Source organism: Durio zibethinus, chromosome 23, assembly GCF_047325235.1.
Source record: "Durio zibethinus cultivar Kanyao isolate XHJ-2024 chromosome 23, ASM4732523v1, whole genome shotgun sequence".
NCBI lineage: Eukaryota > Viridiplantae > Streptophyta > Magnoliopsida > Malvales > Malvaceae > Durio > Durio zibethinus.
The window spans coordinates 1788096-1804733 of record NC_143184.1 but is presented as its reverse complement, the minus strand read 5'-3'; the positions used below and the strand labels follow the sequence as shown (position 1 = coordinate 1804733).

At 35.0% G+C, this 16638-nt stretch overlaps 2 protein-coding genes across 4 annotated transcripts; both read left to right on the top strand.

Annotated features, from left to right (window-relative positions):
* The first annotated feature begins 122 nt into the window (after positions 1-122).
* Positions 123-7562, top strand: LOC111313872 (SKP1-like protein 21). 2 transcript variants are annotated; one of them, XM_022914712.2, is made up of 11 exons: positions 123-425; positions 2370-2661; positions 3366-3590; positions 3876-4067; positions 4157-4267; positions 4457-4535; positions 5311-5414; positions 5488-5669; positions 6513-6631; positions 6984-7122; positions 7220-7562. In XM_022914712.2, the coding sequence occupies exons 2-9, from the start codon at positions 2626-2628 to the stop codon at positions 6616-6618; spliced, it is 1035 nt and encodes a 344-aa protein (XP_022770447.2). In that variant the 5' UTR covers positions 123-425; positions 2370-2625; the 3' UTR covers positions 6619-6631; positions 6984-7122; positions 7220-7562. The 2 variants fall into 2 exon arrangements, with proteins under 2 accessions (XP_022770447.2, XP_022770448.2); XM_022914713.2 differs by having other exon boundaries at positions 6978-7122.
* A 1994-nt stretch (positions 7563-9556) lies between these two features.
* Positions 9557-16380, top strand: LOC111313870 (signal peptide peptidase-like 4). Of its 2 annotated transcripts, none has more exons than XM_022914710.2 (14): positions 9557-9933; positions 10875-11033; positions 11186-11297; positions 11939-12055; positions 12241-12392; positions 12527-12709; positions 13664-13698; positions 13955-14117; positions 14340-14393; positions 14594-14686; positions 14807-14949; positions 15356-15426; positions 15788-15871; positions 15998-16380. In XM_022914710.2, exons 1-14 carry the CDS (start codon positions 9799-9801, stop codon positions 16111-16113), a joined length of 1617 nt encoding a protein of 538 aa, XP_022770445.1. In that variant the 5' UTR covers positions 9557-9798; the 3' UTR covers positions 16114-16380. The 2 variants fall into 2 exon arrangements, with proteins under 2 accessions (XP_022770445.1, XP_022770446.1); XM_022914711.2 differs by having other exon boundaries at positions 9571-9933; positions 13961-14117.
* The last annotated feature ends 258 nt before the right edge of the window (positions 16381-16638 follow it).

Genomic DNA, 16638 nt, shown 5'->3' with positions numbered 1-16638 from the left:
ACAAAAATATTTATTTTCTTGGACTAAAAAAGAGATATTTTTTTTTCCTAAGACAATTGGATATTTCCAGGGTGGATGGGCGGAAATGGACAAAAAGAAACATAAAAGGAAAGAAGACACCTAACCCTAACCAACTCTAATAGGGTTCACGTGTGTGTGTGTGTGTGTGTGTGTGTGTGTGCGTGTGTGCGGTGACGTTTCATCGGACCCTCGGTCCGCCAATGACAGCGATGCGACGAGCACCTTGAGCACAGAAAATCTTCACCCTTTCCTTTTTCGTTCAGCGTTTTACAATATTTATACGTAAAAAGAAACTCTATTTTCTTCTATCCCTTTCTCCCTTTCCTTTATCCATCCTGAGTTCTCCGACCACCGCCATAGCTCAGCAGTTCAGAAGCTCTGCAATCTCCGATTGCTTTCCGAGGGTACAATCAAAACAACGCTGTTTTGCTTATAATTTGCCAAAATCAATGAATTACTATATATTAAACATTGAAAAGAAAGTGAAGATCGTTTTTGTACTTATATGTTAAGACTCACTTTCTTGAATCATTATTTCATTGTTTTTTATCGAATCGATTCGCGACAGAAATGTGTTTCATTTTCTCATTTTTGATTAAAATTTTTGTTTAATTTATATGTTCCTATGAATTAGCTGCTTGAGTCTGTGAGCTAGGTAGCGTTTTTTTATTGGTTTTGCAAATTAATTTCTGTTGATTTGATGCACTATGTGTGTTTATTTGTTAAAAGATGTTTGGTTTATGAGAAAAGGAATGCAAGTATAAGACAGTTTAAGTAGAGGATAATGAAAGAAATTTAATCACGAATTATTCGGTCTTTTTTGGTTTTATGGGATATTAGAATAACTGATACATGCTTGAAATTAGGTTAGCGTTTAGTCTGCCTGCCATTGAAGTTATTTTTGGTTAAAATAACTGTAGGAACCGAAGAAAGATGGCTTCATTATGTTATTATTTCCCAGAAGCTTGGCAGATGAAAAATTTGGCTGCCATATGGTATTTCGGTAGTACTAAGAATTGCTGAGTGACCTAGCTTTTCTTCATGGTAACAATTTAGGTTACCATAATTTGAAAATCTCACTTTAAAAGTCAAATACATGAATTTTATGTTTTTAAAATGGTAATAGAGCTGGGATGGTTGTAAATATCAGAAAAAGTTTTGGAAGTGATTGGGTTCATGAATTTTTTTGAGGTAGGGTCAAATATGGACTATTGCGGGAATGATGATAATTTAGGTAAAGGTAGATTTGTAGGGAAAACAGTTATGGAAATTGGATGTAACGCCAACAAGTGTTTAAACTTAATTGTCCATGCAGCACAAAGACAAGTGGAATGTGGGGTGAGGTACTGAGAGGATACACAAAGACTTCGGCAGAAGGGTTTCATTTAGCTTGTTTTTCTTGTGACGTTAAGGGTCAAAGTTTAATTAAAAGAAACTTACTAGTTTCGTATCAACAGTGGGGCACTAGCTATGTAACTTGGAGTGTCTAATTGATAACTTCAATTTGCCGGAGAAGTGTTTAACAAGAGGTGTCAGGCTCATCTGAGAACAGAAATTTATGTGTTTATTTTGTCATAGGGATTCATCGTGCCATGTGTCTTGCTGCTGCTCTATGAAAATATATGTGTGCTTAATGGTTGTGTGTCATGAGGTCTTGGTTAGGCAAGTATTGCCTTGTAGAAATTGGGGAGAGAGAGTGGGGTGGAGCAAGCATTTCAGTGTAAGCTTTAGCAAGAGCATGTATTGACTTAGTTAAAGTTTTGTATTTCTAATGGATGGTTAGACTCGTTTTCTGAACAAAAATCACTTGTTACCATATTAAGCTTTATGTTGTGGTGGAGTTGGGATGTGGAAGTTACTTTGGAAATTGAATCTTTCTGCTGGAGTTTTTGGTTCTATAAAGCAAATTTAGTAGAAGGAAAGTGTTTTTCTGGTGAAACAAAGGTTGAGATAATCCTGGTAAATGACTTAAATTTTCAACTACTCTGCTATTTTCCCTGCAATAACAATTATCTTACTTCTGCTGCTGTTTTTGACTCTGATGTCATATGTTGCAGTGATAGGAATCATGAGAATGTAGGGATCCTAAGTTTTGTGTTGACAGTCCAATATATTATCCATTTTGAACAATTTTAGCGGTGTATGTTAATACTAACTCAAACATACATAGAATTAATTTAAAAAATGTGATTGAGAGAGACAGTTTATTATATTTTGGGGACACCATTCATGATATTTAAAGTAGGAGCTTAGGCGTATTTACCTCCTTTTGCAACCTGTTTATGTGATTAACTACTTAACTGCAGAAACTTGACTATAATTTGATACAATTTTTTGTGCTTGAACAGCTTCATGTTGCTGCTTTAAGTACCTCTTGAGATCTACTTCCTGATCAATGTTCGTGCAAGTGGGAAATTTGTCATTGATAGTAGTACTGTGGGTAGCTTATTACAGGTTTGAGAGTCTCTGCCATTTAAGAAGTGCAAAGCTGTTGTTTGATCTACTGTATTCAAGCTTTTGAGGGATAGAGCATCAGGGTATACAACTTATGCTACAACAAGCTTTACATAAATACCTTTCTTGGAGTTTTAAATTTACTTTCAAATGTCAGAGGTTGATATGGCAGTCATTAAACCTGAGGTAAGTCGTTCTGAGTCCTTTTAAATTTATAAAGTGTTGTTTTTCCTTTATGAAAGGAGGTGAAGAACATTTTTTTTTCTATTCACTACTTTTACGTTTTAGGTTAATTAATCTTTATTATTATATAGTTTAAAAGAGAGCAGAGTCTTTCATATTCTTCAGCACTCCATTGTTAGTTATAAAAGGCATATTGTTCATGGTTGCATTTATTTATTTAGCAACTGCACAACTGAGGTAATTAGTGAAATAATTAGCTCTGGTGTGACATTAACCTAATTATTGTTCTGTGAACAATTTTTTGTTTGTTTGTATTTTTAACAATTACGTGCATAACTTTCTTGATTTTCTTAACCTATGTAGTGTGAGTTTGGCTAGATGGACACTCCATTGGAATAATGTCCTGAGCATGATGATGAATGACTAGGTTTCTGTCTGGTGAAATTTGTGCTTTACATAGTTGGCTTAGTAGGGTTGAAGGAGGACCCAGAAAATATATTGCTTGAGTGTTTGAAGGATGGGGATATAGGTAACTTAACTCAGACTGGGTGAGAAAGTAGGATGGAGTTAACTGTTTAGCTGTTAAAAAAGGCATAGAATTTCTTGCAAAAGTTAGTAATGCTGACAATTACACTTTAGTGGCCTTGGTATGTTTTCAAGTGTATCTTTAAGTTTTGATTCTGAAGCTTTGCTGGATTCATTCTCAGATGATGAAGTCTTATATTTGGCTTCAAACTGCTGATGGCTCAATCCAACAAGTTGAACAGGAGGTTGCAATGTTTTGTCCCATGATATGCCATGAAGTGATACAAAAGGGCATGGGATCCTCCAAGAATTATGCTATATCTCTTCCTCAGCGAGTCAATCCTGCCATGTTAAGCCTAATTCTTGATTATTGCCGGTTTCATCAGGTGCCTGGTTGCTCTAACAAGGTAGTTTCAACATATTTCTTAATTAGTATTCGCCTCTTATGTCTGATGTTCTCTCCTTGCTTTCTTTAGTAGATGTTTAATCTTTCTGGAGTGGCATAAATGGAGCCAATTTTTTTCCATTCTTTAGGTATAGAATGGCTTTCTTTATATATTTGATTTCCTTTGCCACTTTCTTTTTTGCAAAAAGAAAAAGAATATGTGTTTATAGGATATTCAGTTCATATAGTAAACTGACTCTGAGCTTCCTCTTTTCCTTCCTTTGTGTGTTTTCTTTTCTGTTTGAAGGAGCGCAAGTCTTTTGATGAAAGGTTTATCCGAATGGACACAAAGAGGCTCTGTGAGTTGACATCTGCTGCTGACAGCCTTCAGTTAAAGCCTCTAGTTGATCTTACCAGTCGTGCCCTTGCACGAATTATTGAGGGAAAAACCCCCGAGGAGATACGTGAGATATTTCATTTGCCTGATGATCTTACTGAGGTGTCTGGTGCTAGTTAAAACTTCCTTATTTATTATGTCTACTCTCGTAATCTCTTTTCTTATTTTTAATACTTATTTGGTTTGTTTAGGAAGAAAAGTTGGAGCCTCTGAAAAACACAACTGATGACCCACGCATTCGACTGTTGAATAGATTGTATGCAAAAAAGAGGAAGGAACTAAAAGAGAGGGAGAAACTAAAGGTGACTTTCTCTTACTTGTTTTCTACTGCTTTCATGCTCTGATTATTTCCTACCTGTGTAATTTTACTCCTTAGTAGTGTGTTTTACTGGTTGACACGAACTTGCTATGTCAATTAATTTTAGAAGGCTTATTATTCAAGTCCCTGCTTAAAATGCATGTAAATAAGTTAAGATTTCTGTTTGTCTCAGAATGCTGAGGTTAAAGAAGAGCATGTCGATGATCGTTCAGTTGATGACCTCTTGTCTTTTATTAATGGAGGCAATGAAGGTATGCTTAAGTTTTGCTCTGATGTAGTGTATCTCCATATATTTAATTTTCCAACCCAATGATTGTAGTTCTGTAAAACCTTCTCTGTTTCAGATGTATTTTGGTTGGTTGATATGCTTAATTGACTGAAGTGTCTTGATTTATGGTATACTGATTAAATAGCTCTTCTTGTAAAAGGAATAGTAAAATTCACTTTAGCTACTATGGTTGCATCTCATGTGTCAATATCAATGTTCAAACGTCCTCTATTTCTCTGCAGTCATTTGGGAGTGTGAGGGACTGAAGAGTGAATGATAGGCCCAAAATTGGACCAGAAAAGTAAATTGTTTTATGCTACTTTATCGGAAACCAGTTTGATGATATATAAATTGCAAAGAAATGGAAAGAGCATGACTTTTCTTTGAAGATTTTACAGGATGGCCTGTTTTCAGGATTGGAGAACTTTTTATAGTATAGGATGGTAAAATTATTAATATTTCCTTCAATCATCATCGTCTAGGAACTTTATCCGGGAATAATTTTCTAACAAACTAAAATCAATAATTATTGAATTTTTGCACTCCATTATGGATATCAGGTAACAGATAAAGTGTTAAGAATGCTAATTCTACTTTTCTGTTTGGCATTTGGTATCTGTACTGGCACATAAGTTTTATACACCGGAATTGTAATTTTTTAAAATTGTTCTGCTTTTATGGATACCTTAAGCCCCTTAGTCTTCTTTTCTAATTCCTTCTGAAGGCTTCATAGGAGGCAAGGGAATTCTGTTTTGCAGATTCTAAAGGGATTAAAACTTCAAAGAGTAAAAAGAAGAACCGAAGAAGGAAAGATCAGCAGAAGAGTATGTCTGCCAATGAAACCACTAAAAACCATAATAAGGTCTGAACCTCTGCATTCTTCTTTTTTCTTTCTTTCAATACTGTCAAGTTACTGAAGTTCCCCTCATGTTCAGGAGCCAAATGGTCTTAACTCTGCATGCAGTAGTGCCGAAGTTGGTCAGAAAATTCAGCCCAGTATTGGTTCTACCTCAACCTTACAGGATGTAGAAGATGATATTATTGCCAATAAGAATGAGTTTGATGATGCTGATATTGATGATGAGATTGATCCGGCATTGAAGGAAAGAATAGACAGGTAAAGGGATTTTGCCTTGTAAATCTTCCTCTTTGCTTCCTTTCTTCCTTTCTTCTTCTTGTTCTTCTTGGAGCATTGAACAACAACATTGTCACATAACCCTGGATTTTTCACCTTAGGGCTCAGTGTTTACATTTTCTAATTGCCCAATTAGCAGTAGAGAAAGAAATCGAAGATTTTGAGGTTTTTGGACTTTTTTGTTTTTATTCTTTGAAATATATCATCAAGTGGATGTTTTATGTTGCATATTTGGGAGGTAAAATAGGGGTAGGGATGCGGTTGGGGTCTATTTCTCCTCTTTCTGTCGTTTTGCCCTTCTCTCGTTCTCCTCCATTTTCTGTTGCTCTATTACAGACAAGTGTGCACAGGATGAGCTGCCAAGTAAATATTGTAATCAGTAGATTTTATAAACTTTATGACCTCACCTTATTCATTTTTTAAGGATTTATGTGTAATTCCATTTATATTTCTAGAAGGAAGTGCTGCTGCTTCTCTATAATGATAGAAACAGAAGATTTTTTCATCTGATATTCTGTTTATTCTGTATATCTGGATTATGTTGAAATTTTAGAAGAATATGAAATCATTGCTCTTGATCTGTTGAAAATCTGTGTACTTGTCCATGTTATTATTATTTTTTGATGGATTGTCCATATTATTTTTAGAGATTGTTCATATGAATTGGATAGTCCTACTGGTAGAGGAAAAGTAGCATGCAGACAACAACAATGAATATTGTAGCCAATGAAGAAACAATGTTAATATCTTATATTTGTTTTACACTATTTTGGAGGAAATTTGCATCTGTAGCCATAATGATCTTCCTTTATATCTTTTGTGTAGGGAGGTGGAAGATTTTGCCCGTAGATTGAATTCAGATTGGCCAGAAAGAATGCAAGAAATTCTCTCCTTGGGTCAAGAAAGGAAACCAGTTCATTTTTTCACTTAATGGCAATGGCTCGGTAAGGAGATATGCAAGCATGCTGCTTTCTCTTTTCTATTATAAGTTTGTCTAATTTTGCTTGTGAAAAGGGTTAATCAGATTATATGTAATTTTCATTTGTCTTTACACTGTGTCCATTCTTGTGAATTAACTATTTGAACTTGTAAATAAAATGTGGATGCATGTTTGGATTCTCATCTGTGCCCCTGATGCCTGACTTCAGTTCATGATTTTCTTGGTTGTGAATTGTGATGGTTCGTTATTTAGAAGTTAAAACCAAACATCGGTTTTCTTTTGTTACCAACTATTATTCTTGTTTGGTCAAATGAGTAAAGAACTAATGCCAAAAATTCTTGTATGGCAAGGGTCAGATCCGGAGTAGAGATGATTCCACAATGGGGATACTTCCTCGGTTTGGCTCACAGCCTGGACAATTTTGATCAGATGCTTTTCAGGTGGTTGAAAGATGGCACCTTGAAGGGTTGGGATCCTTGGCATTGTGGTTCCCTTGTAAGTTTTTAACTTATTTTTTAATTTTTTTCTTTGTTGTGCTTAGTCAGGATGCAATTTTAATTATGAGGGCAACCTCTTTGTATTTTCATAATAGGAAGAAACAAGAAGGGAACTGTGTCTTGGTGAGCCAGTTCTAGTCAATTACTCTCTTGCAAAGCTACTAAGGAAAAAGGAAAGAACAAGAGCCTGAAAGAAATTAGCACGTCTTATTTGTGTTCATTAATTAAAATTTCATAAAGTCTAATATTTGCCCAAATCATGTTTTAGGCAATTATAGCCTTAAGCTAGAATGCACATTCTTGCTGCCTTCAGTTGTCTGTACGAAGGCGGAAGAGCTTTTCAACTACCATAAGTAGGCCTTCTGTTCAACTACGAATGATTAATGTAGAAACAATCATTTTCTCGGGAATTTATTATTGGCTATGAATTTGGTTCGATGTTGATAGCCGCTAGTGTAACGGGGATACCTGCAATCCATGTTACAATTTAGAATCAAATGTCGAGTATTCAGATTTGGAATTTGTGGGACCCTATCTAGTGGACGGCAATCTTGTTTGTTTCGCAGTACATTTTACATGCAGCCATCCCTCCTCTAAAATTTTATTACCCCATTTTTTTTTTTTGTCATAAAAATTGGTACTAAATATGTAGAAGCTACAGCCTTGTGAATGTAGATTCCCTATAGCCTGTCGGCATAAATGGGTAAAGCATAAGAGGACTTTGGCGGTATGTTTACGGTCTTGAATGTCAATTATTCTCCTCCACTCATCTGAGTGAGAAAAATTGTAACATTAAAATTGTTTGCTTGTGAAAGGGAAAAAGTCTCTTCTTCGAAGTTTGTCTGGTGGATTGGACTAGACCCAACATCTTGAGGAACTGTAACCATGGAAAGACTGGCTGGGTGAGACATAGCCAGCTTTGGGTTTTTTGGGCCACAACGATTTGAAATGTCCTTTCGAAATTCCATTATTTTTATTTTTTCCCTTTTGTATTTAGTTTATTATAAATGAAAGCAACAATGTTTCCCTGACATTAGTTTTATCATGATGGTCTTGGTGGCGATGGAAATTTGATGTGATAAGATTTGTAGTTTGTATTTTCACCTTGGCCAAGCTCATGGAGTGGCAGATATTTTCAACATTTTAAAAAAAAACCGTAACTGAAAATTTCCAAATTGGGGGTACACACATGTGCCATTTCCCACACTTGTGATTCCACCATCACAGATGGTGCATGTGTGAATAGCCTACCACGACTGGTATCCAGGTGGGGGCCCGTCTGCAACTTCGGTGCCGTCTGTCTAAAGAAACCCAGCTACTCTTATCAGCTCAGGTCCGTCCTGTACTGGCACGTGTTTCTCTTTGAATGGTTGAAAATGGATTCGACCAATAAATAGCTGAAATGCACCAAGAAATCAGTGAGGTTGATGTTACCTGATCCAGATCCAAGTAATTATTTATAATGCGGTCCTATCTGTACGGTCAATACGGAAACTTTGAACCAATTTCGACAGCAGCCGGTAAACCTTTGAACTGGATTAGATATTTTCCCACGCGCTCTCTCTTTTTCAACTACACCCACCGCTAAAGGCTGATCGGTGAACTAACAAGGAAACGAATCATTCCCTTTGTTTGTGGTCTCCACTAAACAAATAAAATAAAAATATTTCTCCCATAAACTCAGTCATTCAACTATTTGAATTTTCTACATAAACTCAACTAAATCAAAATCTTGATTTGAATTCAAGATTTTAATTTAAAATATTGTATTAATATATGATTAATATTTAATAAAAAACTACCTTATTAAAAAATATTGTATTAATCTCAACAAAATATGAAACAATAAAATTCAAGATTTTTATATATTAATCACATCTCATTATTGGTGTAACTGTTATTGCATCTAAATGAAATATATTTTTTTTCAGAAAATTTAAATTTAATGTGGACATGGTTATTTTTATTAGATAATCAATGACTCTTATCAAAGTAATAATTGAATATGTTGAAAATAAGTACATTTAAAATTTAGACTAGATTAAGCGTTGAATAATTTAAAAAATTATATAAAATAGTGATATCATGTCAATATATTTTTTATTTAAATATTGTTATATAATTATATTATTAAAAAATTAATCATTTATTATATATCATAAAAATTAAATAATGAATATTTATTTTAATAAATAAATTAATTATTTCATAATAAAATGATTATATAATATAATTTGAATGAAAAAAATAAATGTTATTTTGTATAATTTTTTAAAATAATAATTAATTTATTAGTAAAACAAACAAAAATCCCCTAGGACCCTGACCCAGTCCACCCCAAAATTGTAATACGTGAAGTGCACACGCCGACCAAGAGCGTCAACCACACAGGGAAAGAATAAAAAGCAAATCCAGTCAACAACTGTTACCACACGGTGCTGCTTTCATATTCAAACGCTCAAAAAACAGAAATAAAAAAAAAAAAAAAAGTGATATTTTTCCTCTTCATTTCCTGACTGCCTGCTTTCATCTTCTTCACATTTCTTCTTCACCTTCTATCTGTTTTTTTTTTTTTTTTCATTTTCTTTATTTATATTACTGAAGAAATAAAGGAAGAAAAAACCCTAGAACACTTTTATTTTTCTTTTATTTTTAATGTTATTTATTTCCAAATATGGAAATAAATAGGGGTGTATTTATAGTAATTTTAATAGTAGTTTTGATTGCTGGGTTGGGGTCAGCTGGAGACATAGTTCATCAAGACGACGTTGCACCAAAGAGACCTGGTTGTGCTAATAACTTTGTTCTGGTATTTTTATAAAAGCCCTAAACTTTACTCTTTTTTTCTCTCTGTTTTTCTCTTTGCTGTTTGTTTGGTTGCTGAGAAAGGGAGGAATGATGAACGAATCTTACTTTTTTCTCTTGTACTTGATGTTGGGTTGAGATGTTTCATTAAATTCGATAAGTAGTTTAATTGTTTCTTTCTTAGGATTTATTTACTTCAAATTATGACTTTGTCTTTTAGTTCTTCCTGTTTGATTGCTGAGAAAATGGTGGGAAATTTTTACTTTTTAGGCTTATTTTTGTGGGTTTGGTCCTGATGGAAAAGTTAATATGGTTGTTGGTGAGTTCCTTTCTTTTTGGTTTGGCTCAAGGGAAACAGAAGTGGTCAAATTTGCTATGAGCTAAATTATTCAGATATAGGCTTTTTATGTATTTTTCTCATTTGGTGATTAAGGCTGGGAGAAAATTCATTAACTTTATTGAATTGTTTGTTTTTATGCATTGGAAGGAAAAAATTTGGTTAAAGTAAGGTAAGTAGTTATTTTGGGTTAGTTGAGTAGGACTCTTTTCCCATAGTATCGGTATGGTGAAACACCTTTAGACATTTCTTAGCAGCCTAAGGAAACCTTAATCTTTCTTCAAATTTTAAGGTAGATCAAAAGTATATTTTACTTGGATGATAAGTTTTTTTTGGAAAGCTTTTAATCTCCGAAATATTTGCTACTGGAACTCAGCTTAGAAAAGTTAAGTAAATTGTTGAAAATACTCTGTCATCTTCTTTGCTTCTAAATTTTGGACTCAATTATAGATTTTCTTACTTCTTTGCTGCCCTTTGAAAATTGAGTTAGAAATGGTGCTTGTCTATTTGTATCATTTTTCTTGGTTTAATCATATTATTTGGTATATCGTTTTCAAAATTATGAATATGGCCTTTGTATATTAGATTTGATCCAATTTGTTCTATAGGTAAAAGTCCCAACCTGGATTAACGGTTTAGAAGCCAATGAGTATGTTGGTGTTGGTGCGCGTTTTGGACCTACTATGGAGTCAAAGGAAAAGCATGCAAATCATACCAGGCTTGCACTTGCAGATCCTCCTGATTGTTGCAGCAAACCTAGGAGTCAGGTTTTCCAATTTTGATCTTTTTACAATATATTCATAAAATTTGACTCATAAATGTATTCTTTATGACTTGTACATGTGCTTTCATTTGATCAGTTGCCCTTTCCCTTGTTCCTCTACTCTCTCATAATCATGAATATCTTGTTTGTTGGTAGCTTGCAGGGGAGGTCATTCTGGTGCATCGAGGTAACTGTAGTTTTACGGTGAAGGCAAATATTGCTGAAGAAGCTGGTGCTTCTGCCATCCTCATAATAAACAACCAAACAGGTATCTCATGTCCTTTTATTTAAAACTCCTAAGAGTTTGTCCATCTTGACGGCCTGGTGTGGTAAAGATTCACTTCATACCCAATGCTTATTCATGTGCTATCTGCCTCTCTTAGAGGCATTGTCTTGGTGGATAGATCTTCACTTCATTTCATAGTAAGTTTTTGTACGTGAACCAAAATAAAAAGAGGATTTTCTGTGCAGAATATATGATAAGATTATTGCTTCAAGTTGGAAATTTGAAGAAATTTTGTGGGCTTATATTTTGGCTTCTGATATCTTTACATTTTTCAACCACAGCCATCATCATGAAAAATGTTAATTCTACTGCAACTGTGATTGGAAAATTACTCATAAGATTACTTTTTCTGTTCTTTATGACACGTCTTTAAACTTCATTGCATTTTATCCATCCAAATTCTCTAGCTGTTTTGATATCATCATTTTCAATCCTTTGAGCTTATTTGCACTATGATTGTGGTAGCATTAGATTCTTAATCAATTGAGCCATAAAGATAGGAAATGTTATATTAAAGTTTATAGAATTTATTGTAACGGCTAATTACAGTTACGAGCAGTTGTGAACAGTCCAAAACTTATTTTTGCTTTCTAAATACTGAACCAGTTAATCTTATTCTACAGAACTCTTCAAGATGGTTTGCGAATCCAATGCTGATGTAGATATAAAAATCCCAGCTATCATGCTCCCTCAGGATGCTGGCATAAATTTGGAAAACTATATGAATAACAACACCGTGGGTATGACTTTCTTTCTTCCACATTTCTTTATGTCAGCGTCACAGTTGATCCAGCCTCTTTGTTGTTCTGGAAAAAGATCAGAATGGAAAAATACTCTTCTGATCTTTTTCCTTGCTTTGTAATACCTCATATGGCATTATGTCATAATGGATTTTAAATTGTCCGCATTTTTCATCTTTATGTAGTTTCTGTTGCGCTTTACTCTCCAAAGCGTCCTGCAGTTGATATTGCTGAAGTGTTTTTGTGGCTAATGGCTGTTGGTACCATTTTGTGTGCTTCTTATTGGTCTGCATGGACTGCTAGAGAAGTTGCTATTGAGCAAGACAAGCTACTAAAGGTCACTTTATACCCTTTTAAGAGCAAAATTTTATGCATTCTTTGTTACATTCTGTTCTATTATATCGCAAAAGATTTTTCAGTATAATTCAATCATTCACCACAATGACATGCTGATTGATGTTGTTTGTACAGGATGCATCAGAAGAATTTCAACAAGTGGGAGGTGCAGGTTCGAGTGGTTATGTTGACATAAATACAACATCAGCAGTTCTTTTTGTTGTGATTGCTTCATGTTTCTTGGTCATGCTTTACAAGCTTATGTCATTCTGGTTTATTGAGGTCCTGGTGGTTCTGTTTTGCATCGGTGGTGTAGAGGTGTGCCTTTTTTCATATAGTTGTATGCTTAGTTCGGTGTGGTTTATTTCCTCCATCTTTTTATTGGTAGTTTACAAGTTGTTACTGAGCTACATCATATTATGCCCTATAGTTCTTAATATTTTTATGGGCAGTTCTAAGATTTTATGATGATGCTAGTCTTCTTTCCTTGTATTTATATGTTTCTCTTCTTCCTGTTCTTGATCTGTGCTTGGTTGGAAAATCTTACAAAAAGCTCTAATCAAAGCATATTGCCCTGAAGGGTCATCTTGGGACTCTATTTTACGTTATCGGCAATGTCCCTAAATGTGAGTAATGGTTATGATTTATGAAGCCATTTGATGGAAGCCGCAATGTTGTTACACATGCACATCTTGTGCACGTCGAGCACCATCATCCATGTCTCAGTACTTTTCTAGACTATTTATCATATACATTTACATCTTCAGAGAAGAAAATACCTTTTTCAATGTGTCAAAGATCTTGAATCTTTTCAGTGGGAGGGTATCAGTTTCAGGAGCTGCAATCAGAGACACCTCTCCTTATTGAGCACCAGTATATCTGTGTCATCATTACTTTGGTGGACACTGTGATGTCTATTCCTTGATGTTCTTACAGAGTTTAAGATTTCAGAAAACACGTCAAAGATCTTGGGTGTGTGAGTTGCAAGGCTTACAATCCTTCCAGCTTAAAAATAACTTATCCGAAAGATATGTTACCTCGTGCGAGAACCATTACTGTGCAATGTTTCTTTGAACGTCAATTTGAAAACATATGTTGAATAAATATGCCTGGATGTAAAAATTACTTAATCAGAAGCCACATTTGAATTGCCTGTTGTATTTTTCTAGCATTCTCTTGTGATAAGGCCCGGTAAAAGGGCAGAGGGTTGGGGCTTAGGGGAAGACTCCTTTGAGATGAATGCTGATCCATGATATCCCTTTGTGCTTCCAGGGCCTGCAAACGTGCTTGGTGGCTTTGTTATCATGGTATGCATATTCCTTCCTGATTGCTTTTCTGTGTTTACATGTGCATCTTCTTTATTATTCTGCTTTCCTGTGACTGTAATTGAACATCATTAAGATCAAAGTCTCTCTCAGAAATATATGGAAAAGGGAAGTCAGCAACTAAATCTCTATTACAATGTATTTAAAGCAACACTATTCCTATAACACAGGCTTTCTCTTTCCAAGTTTTAATAAACAAGTTAAAAATCATATGATACTGACAGCTAAATATATATAGTTTCAGGTGGTTTCAGCGCTTTGCAGAATCATATATTAAAGTACCCTTCTTTGGAGCTGTTTCACATCTGACACTGGCTGTTTGTCCCTTCTGCATAACATTTGCTGTTGTTTGGGCAGTTTATCGCCGTATCTCCTTTGCCTGGATAGGTCAAGATATTCTTGTAAGCTAACATTTCAAGTATCTTACCTTCATATGTTGTTATTGGTACCTTTCTTAGATACTGAATTTCTTCAGGTGATTGTATTGTATCTCACGTCTCCATTTGCTTGTAGTGACATCTTTTCTCATTGAAAATTAATATGCCTGGGAACTTAATTTGATTTGCACTCTTATCATGGTGAACTGATGATATTTAAACTTCCTCTCTTGCCCTCTCAATCAGGGTATTGCACTTATAATCACAGTTCTTCAGATTGTTCGAGTCCCAAATCTCAAGGTGAGTACTTTGATTTATTGGCTTTTTCTGCCTACTGCTTAGAAGTGCATGCATGTTTTGCTATTACATGGGTCATATCTTCTCCATGTTTCTGTACACACAAGATAAAATATGCATGTAGCCAGTATGCATATGAGAATAATTGAAGTGTGTTGAAAATTTTTTTGATGCTCTTTAGTGGTGAATTTTTATTGAATTAGGTTGGAACAGTTCTTCTGGGTTGTGCTTTCTTGTATGATATCTTCTGGGTGTTTGTTTCCAAATGGTGGTTTCATGAGAGTGTGATGATAGTGGTAAGTAATTATAAACATTATTTCTTCACGATAGGATTCTGACAATGGATCATATTCTTTCTGTAGACCTGTTGGACAATAGAGGGAATGACATTATTTTATTATTTTTCTTCTATATAGGTAGCTCGTGGTGATAAGGGTGGAGAGGATGGCATACCAATGCTACTAAAAATTCCACGGATGTTTGATCCTTGGGGTGGCTACAGTGTTATTGGATTTGGAGACATAATCTTACCTGGACTGCTTGTGGCATTTTCGCTAAGGTTTGAATATTGGAGCCTTATGTAACTTTTGCATGGCTAATAGTTGCCACAGGATCTAGAAATTAAATTTTGATCTTTGTTATCTTTGTCTATTATTTATGCTTTTGTGTAGTTTAAGACCTTATAACTATAAAACCAAAACATGCTGATTCTTAATTTGTTAATAGACCATATCTACAAGATTTGCATCAATAAGTCCATAAGTTCTGTTACTGTGGCTTATGAATTTGCTATTGATCGAATTCGGTGTGCAGTATAGTTTAAACTGGAAATAGTTGCTTCTGTTTGTTTTCTTAGTACTCTATCTTCATTCAAATGTTGCAATAATTAGATTTGTTCCGAACAAAGAAATTGGTTTCTGATGCTTAGTCTGTTCATTGACTGATGGTGTTGATGATTTTTGCAGATACGATTGGCTGGCAAAGAAGAAACTTCGAGCAGGGTACTTTGTATGGACAATGACTGCCTATGGTTTAGGTATGAGAAATTCTAAATTTGCAAGATTCATCCTGTTGATATGTGGGGAGTATGATGGAACCAAGCCAAGCTTGAATTTTACTTTGTTTTAATTCAACTCGGCCTCAAATTGATGAAGCTCAAGCTCTTCACTGCTAAGGGAAAAAACTTGTTCCAGCCTGACTTGCAGAGCTTATCTAGCTCTAAACTTAATAATCTCATAATTCAAAGGGCACGAAAATGATATTCCCCTGATTTGCTGGGCCCCTTATTTAATTCTATGGGAATATATTATTTTCCAGATTTCTTTTCCTTGTCTTCTGTCTTGCAACATAAAGACCATCGGCTCATTAATGCTCTATTCCTTAAATTCACTCCACAGGTCTTCTGGTCACGTATGTGGCCTTGAACATGATGGATGGACATGGTCAACCTGCTTTGCTTTACATCGTTCCTTTCACACTTGGTAAGTGGCAATGAGATTAAGAATAGTGCAGTAGCTGCAACTTACATTGCCATGCTCATGAACCCCAGATGAAATGTTGTCTTCCACTTTATTTCTCTTACCATGAATCTCTTGTTTGGGGTGCAGGGACCTTTATTGCACTGGGAAAGAAGAGAGGTGATCTCGAAACTCTGTGGACAAGAGGAGAACCAGAAAGTCCTTGTCCGCACGTGCAACTTCAGCCCTTACAACAAAAAGAATAATGGTAATAAACCATTAAAAATAAGTACCGCAATTGTATGCCTGTTTTAGCGTATAGTACAGAACTAGTTGAAAAAGCTTTTTCCTTTAGGTTGTAGAGAAGCATGTAATATTTGCAGTATAGTTATTGCGACTCCTTTAGAACTTGACCAGTAACAGAATACTTTTAAACCAGTTCAACTAATCTCGTAGAAGCTTCAGCATTCATTCTGTAAACCCATGATCAAAATGATCACAAAGTAATTGATGAGTTTGAAATTAGCCTAAAACCTGCATAAAGACTGTAGTTAAGAGTGATCTTTTTGTACGAGTGGTATGTTTCATCCGACTAACTTTATGTTGTCTTTTGAGCGAATGTATGCCCGCGTATAAATCTGAGTTAACACTCCGTTTAAAATGACAGAACAAATGACCGAACACTAGGACGTTAGATGCATAAGGCACCAATTAGAGCTAAGCACGAAGGAAAATTTTCGATGCTCTATATCATAACAAAAACAGTTGTACCGTGGCAACTTCATCGAGGC